Source organism: Contarinia nasturtii, unplaced genomic scaffold (genome assembly GCF_009176525.2).
Source record: "Contarinia nasturtii isolate CC-2019 unplaced genomic scaffold, AAFC_CNas_1.1 Cnas_scaffold_3075, whole genome shotgun sequence".
Taxonomy (NCBI): Eukaryota; Metazoa; Arthropoda; class Insecta; order Diptera; family Cecidomyiidae; genus Contarinia; species Contarinia nasturtii.
Window position 1 is genome coordinate 1,559 of NW_022200387.1, and position 6,995 is coordinate 8,553.

General features: G+C 32.4%; 1 protein-coding gene across 1 annotated transcript; it reads left to right on the forward strand.

Moving 5' to 3' along the window:
• Positions 1 to 237: 237 nt before the first annotated feature.
• On the forward strand, positions 238 to 2,421 carry LOC116349656 (probable DNA polymerase). The gene has a single exon (XM_031781196.1). It carries the CDS (start codon positions 238 to 240, stop codon positions 2,419 to 2,421), a length of 2,184 nt encoding a protein of 727 aa, XP_031637056.1.
• Positions 2,422 to 6,995: the final 4,574 nt, after the last annotated feature.

Below are 6,995 nucleotides of genomic sequence, written 5' to 3' on the forward strand. Positions count from 1 at the left end.
ACACAACTTGGTAATTTACCTGACAAATTTAAATCAATAATAATAATAGCACACAATATGCAGAAATTTGATGGTCACTGGATTCTTCGATATATGTATAATCACAAAAATTCGTGGCCAATTAAAGAGGATTCCTTGATAATGAATGGAACGAAAATACTTCAAATTAAAATAGGAAGATACCGTTTCATTGATTCTTTGAATTTTTTTGCCACATCTTTATCAAAACTTCCAAAAATGTTTAGTTTGAATACCAGTAGTAAGGGACATTATCCGCACTATTTCAACACAGCTGAAAATTTCAATTATGTCGGACCTATTCCCAATATCGAATATTATGATCCAGATTCCATGAAACCAAAAGATAAACAAAAATTTATTGAATGGTACAATGAAGAATCAGCAAATAATATTTTATTTGATAACAAGAGAGAATTGATTGCATATTGTGTCCAAGATGTCACCATATTACGATTAGCATGTTTGAAGTTTCGTTCAATGATGATTCCTCTCACTCATGTTGATCCATTCAATCAAGTTACTGTAGCTTCCACATGTATGAAGGTTTATAAAACCAACTTTTTAGAAGAAAATATGATACCTATATTGCCACGCCATGGATACAGGTTACGCGATAATCAATCATTCAAAGCAATTAATTGGTTGGAGTGGGAAGCACATAACCGAAATATCAATATTATATCCGCATCAAATGGTCGCGAAGTTCGAATTAACGAGCATATAGTTGTTGACGGATATCACGAACCCACACGTACAGTATTTTCGTTTCACGGCTGCTGGTGGCATATGTGTAAAAAATGTTATCCATTTCAACACCATACATTACCAGGAGAAAAGAAAATGCCTGCTAGTGTACTATACGATAACACAATGCTAAGAGCAGAAAAGATCAGGAGCTTAGGATATAATCTGATAGAAATTTGGGAACACGAATTTGATCAATTGGTACGTGATATGCCTGTAATTACAGAATATCTTTTTACTCTCCCGCATTTAAAATCTGAGCCACTTGTACCACGTGACGCATTTTTCGGCGGACGTACGGGTGTGTGTAGACTTTACCATAAATGTTCACCTGGAGAAAAAATACATTACTACGACGTCACTTCGTTATATCCTTATATTAACAAATACTGTGAGTATCCAGTGGGTATACCCACAGTCCTTCTTGGTGATAAATTAAAAAATCGTAATGTCTTCAACATAAACGGCTTAATTAAGTGTCGTATAATACCACCGCGAAATTTAATTCATCCAGTACTTCCAATTAAAATGGACAATTACCTGATGTTTGTTTTATGTCGCGAATGTGGTGAAAAAAGAAATGAAAATGATTGTATTCACACTGAAGATGAAAGATCATTTATAGGAACATACGTTAGTAATGAACTTTGTGTAGCAGTAGAAAAAGGTTATAAAATAGATACGATTTATGAAGCTTGGAACTACAAAATGTCAAAATATAACAAAATAACGAAATCTGGTGGACTTTTTTCGGAATATGTGAATTTATTTTTGAAAATAAAAACAGAGGCGTCAGGTTTTCCACCGGGAGTTGAGTCTGATGAACAAAAAAATGAATACATTAAGCACTTTTTCGATCAAGAAGGAATTCTATTGGAAAAAGACAAAATTTCGTACAATGAAGGATTGAGGGCTTTAGCAAAAATTATGTTGAATTCGTTTTGGGGAAGATATGGTATGAAACCAAATAAAAGTAAGAAATGTTTTATTTCACAGAGAGATGAGTTATTAGAGCTAATCACAAATCCATCAACAGAAGTACAGTCACTTTTTCCACTATCTGATACTTCACTTCTCGCTTCGTATCGCTATCATGATATATGTGCACCCATTCAACCAGATGTGAATGTAGTCATTGCTGCATATACTACTGCTCAGGCAAGAATTCATTTATATCGATATCTAGACAAATTGGGTGATCGTGTCCTATATTATGATACCGATTCGGTGATTTATACGCAGAAGGAGAATGAAACAGGACTAGAGCTTGGTAATTTACTAGGTGAGTTAACAGATGAATTGGCAAAGGACTATGGTGTAGGAAGCTATATTACCGAATCTGTTATTAGTTCAGAAAAGAGTTACGCATTACGTATTATATCGCCAAATAATGAAGAAAATATAATTTGTAAAGTTAAAGGAATTACATTGAACCAAAAGAATACAGAAATTATTAATTTTAATACATTAAAGCAAATGGTGCTCAGAAATCATAATTCACCTGATGATATAGTCAAGCTAGTTGATAGGAAAATTTTAAGAACAAAGGATAGTTATGTCTTTTCTACAGAAACGGAATATTCGTTTAAAGTTAATGCAAAGAAGAGAAAACGAGTCGGTAATGAAAGAATTCTTACTTTACCGTTTGGATGGTAATTCATACAAGTGAAGTATTTAGCTGTAAGAAAAAATTTGTTCACGAAAACGAAAAAATAAAAATTTGCTTTTTTGTTCAACAATATTTTTTTTCATTTTTTATTTATGGTTAAAATACTTTATCATGTTGTCTACTACAATATCATTTATGAATAAATTAGTGCTGAATCTCGAAATAAATTTCTCGATTTTACATTGATTAAGAATGCTTATAACAAATGAAGAACAAAATTGACCACATTTTGTCAAAATAGTATGTTGAATTTGTACAACATTGTAATAAAATTCAATTGTGTGTGTATACATGAATTTTAAAATGAATTTGTTGTTTGGTGCGATTGCGAAACTGTCGAAATAATATCCTACTTGATTTTCATCAATGTATATTGCTATCCAATGTGTACCTAATTCAAACTTTTTTGACAAATTCACTACAGCTAAAAAGGGAAGTGATATTTTACGAGGTAATGCATCGCAAGGAAAAACTCCGTGGAATATTTTTCCTCTTTGAAACTTATTTATTAAAGTATTAATTTGTATTGTATTCATTTTTTTTAATTCAGCTGCTATAATCTATTATTATATTACGATTCTTATCAACTTCAATTAAATTTTCGAATTCTGCGAAAAATATAACTGTAATGGTCTTTTCCAACGGTTTTTCAAATCTAATCTCTGCGCGTAACACTCCACTTCGAATAATATTCCAGTGCGAATCACTACAAGATAAATCTGGAGTTAAATCGAAAGCTGCTAAGCAGTATCCGTCTGGATATTCGGCAAGTGTAATTGAATTTCCTGTGTCTGCAAAATTTATACCACTGCCTTCGAATAATGTATAGTATTCTCTAGTGTATTTCTTTTTAGCAAAATTTGGTGTTAATGGTTTTGTTGGTATTTGGGTGGAGTCGAGATATAACGACAAGTAATTATAGTTAAAATGTTGAAAATTAAACGGATTCAAATGCGGTGAACCATTAAATGCGCCACTATCAACCATCCCAATAATACATCTTTTAGGTAATTGACCAAGAAAAATATTATCCAACGATTTGCTCTGGATTCCACTGCCAATAGTAATGGTTTTTACCTCCACTCTTGTGATAGGATACTTAGCAGTTGCTACAGACAACGCACGAGCATGTGCAATTAATATCGATGGGTTTATTTTGACTTTTCGCACAAATAAATTAGCTTCAACGATTTCTATTTCACCACTGTCGTCTCCAATTAAATGAAATTCATTTTTTGCTTTAATTAATTTAACACACATTTCAACACCGTTTATCATAAATTTATCTGAGTTGAAAATATCGCAGTGTAGGTTGCTATACATTTCAACTTCTCCATTTTCAATTAGTTTTTTACGTTCCACATAACCAGGATTATTTTTATCGTTCATTAACTTACTGGTATCTTTATACCACATGGATCCCGCAAGATGGGAGTTTTTTGCAGTATCACTATAATTCAGTAAATTTTCAATATAGGCTCTATAGTTATAATTATTTGACGGAGGTGTTATACATTTTTGGTTCAGATACACATCGACTTGAGAAAACATGGAATGTATCCAATTGTTTATTGGAGACACTTCATTTTTGTCTTTTTGAACTTTTACCTTGGCTACAATGTGTAATACGGTGCGCGCAAGATCAATATATTCGTCACCGCTTGACGAAACAATGAACTCTATTGGTGATGAATCCGAGAGCGAAGAAATTGGCCTATAACATACAGTAACACCACCCTCTACGCTGTTTTGAGTAGGTGGAGTCGAAAATATATCTAGTTCAGTTTTTGTTGTGATATTTTTATGCGACGCTATAAATGCCATTATGAAAATATATCTAATATTTCTTTCTTCGTCTTTTTGTTTTTTTTTGGTTTTTTCGTTTTATTTGGTTTTTTTCTTTGTTTTGTTTTCGATGTTTTACTATCAACTTTACGCTTCTTCTCTCCACAACGGTATGTATCGGAATGAACACGTTTCATCGCGCTTTGTGTAGTATACCCTGCACCGAACATTTTTTCGCCAAACACTTTACTGAGGTTATTAACTGCTTCTTTCCCTCGTTTCTTAATTGATGACTTAACATCTTGATTATTTCCAATATCGCAAATCACGTTTGCACCAGATTTCATTATTTCATTTCCTACAGCAGCTGATGACTTTTTCAGTAATGGAAAAGCACAACGAAACAATCCGCCAAAAAATGATCCGATACCATACCCTTTTTGATGCATTGGTAAAGAATAAACAGCACTAATACCGTTATTGGCTTGAAGCAAATAATATTGTGCGTAAACATCGTGTTCACGTGATTTACTCATTTTTTTTGATGAAGTGAAGTTTTAAAGTTAATATGCCGTGACGAAATGGTATGAAATGTCCGTTCCAACCTTTTATATTTACCGATATGGTTTCAAATTCACGTTTTTGTAATGGTGTGTAATGAAGATTTTGAAACTCTTTATAGCACGAATCTCCGTACTTTTCTAATTTGGCTTGAGTGTTGACTATTTTTAAAATATACAATCTTTCGTCACCAACAAATGAAGGTTGAATTATATCTGTCGATATAATCATCTGATCAGGAATACCAAAAAATGTGTTTCCAAGCTGCGGTGAATTTGTGTAATTCAAAATGTTTTCTCCTGGATTAAATCCCAACTGTAGAGCAAGTCTACCTTGTAATGCTATATGGTTTGGAATATTCGATAGTGATGAAATTTCAATTGTGGTACGGTTATTTAACTTATCAATTCCGAGAATAATTTTTTTTTTCACCAATGCAATTTTCAATTGCGTAATTTACTGCCACTATTATTTCACTAATATTATTGTAGAAACCTGGTTCGATTTCAGTGACACAAATTTGATTTTTTGCATACTCAGGTGAATACACTTCGGTTATTTCATCATGCATGGATTCAGGTGAATGCACTTTGGTTATTTCATTTGTATTTATGTCATTCTCCAAATTTTCGCTGACTTCGTCATATGTTATTTCAATTTTATTGTTCTCTTCTGTGACGTTGAAAAAATTAAAATTGTAATGCAATTCTGCTAATGCCACAGCCCATTCGCCAGCTAAGCTTATTTTTTATGGTAAAAGCACAGTAAAAGAGGTCGACTTATTTTGTGGGAAACAGTTCAATGAACTATTACTCATCAAAGTAATGTAAAAGTTGTCCATGTTGATCGTACACTTGGTGAAATTAAACTGAAATATGACTATATTTTCACTGAGATATTAACTGAATTTCATGTTCATAAAAAGTGCCTTTAATCTTACTTCCGTCACTATCACGTAATCTAAATACAATTGGTTTTTTTTTAATTATTTTTTCGATGGAATATGTGTCAGTTGACCATTTGACAGTATAACCTTTTTCAAAAACGGATTTCGGATTGGCTACTCGTACAATATCGCCTTCATGATACTTAGTACTACGTCGACAACTTGCGAATTTCCGATCTCTTGCTTCTTGTATATGCTCCCACACAGCTAATACATTTTCATCGTTTACATCGACTGGAGCCACTCCTATCGTGGAATGAATGCGGTTATTGTAAATGCAAACGAGACTATCAAGTACATCAATGTACCTCTTTGACCCAGTATACGTAAAGTATTTGTAAATAATCGATTTTATTGTTCTTATGAAACGTTCGACAATGCTTGCTTTAGTGACTGGGTCTTGTGCCTTATAAAACTGAATGTTTTTTTCCTTGAAATATTGCTGTATTGATCTCCCCAAAAACTCAGTACCTGCATCAGACTGAATTTTAATAGGTCTTCTTGATGTTGATGAGAAGATATGGTCAAATGCAGTAATAACGTCACTAGGAGTTTTTCTCTTTAATGGTACACACCATGCAAAACGGCTAAAACAGCAAATAACACAGAGTATGTACCTATTTCCACCGTTAATTCGCGAAATTTTTTGTGTATCAATTAGATCAATCTGCCACAAGTCATCCAAATTAACAATGTTATAATAGTTTCTCTTAAAGCGTATTCTTCTATTTCTGTGTAGTGAATAAGTTTGCTGTTTACTGAGCCAATTTTGTACATACGATTTTTTCAACTTAATTTTTCGTCTCTTGATTTCATTGTAAAGTCTTTCAACTGAAGAGTAAGCTGAAGTTGAATCAATACCATAGTATAATTCTTGAAGTAGACTATCAATACTACCTTTTTGTTCCATATTCGATGAAAAGTAAAACAAGACTGTTATATTCATTCAAGTAAAGCATAGTTTATAAAAATAAAATAAGACATATATTTTTTTTACTCATGGAAAACACATTTTTATTCAACTCATATCATATGATTTCCAACCTGGAATAGTTACATAACATGGATTAATTTTATGTTTTTCGCGTAACTGATTAGCAGTACTCTCGGCTCTAGTTAAATTCGGTTTATTAATATTATTTAAAAATTCTTCTGGACGTTTTATAATTTTATTTTTTTTGTTTTCTTGAATATCTAACATGGGCCGGTTGGGTAGCAGTAGAATCAAGGTACATCTCATTTTCAATATCAGTAACAGTATTGTAACTA

Excerpts from the sequence above, each read along its gene's own strand:
- LOC116349656 (XM_031781196.1), top strand. The coding sequence starts at position 238 with ATGTTTAGTTTGAATACCAGTAGTAAGGGACATTATCCGCACTATTTC.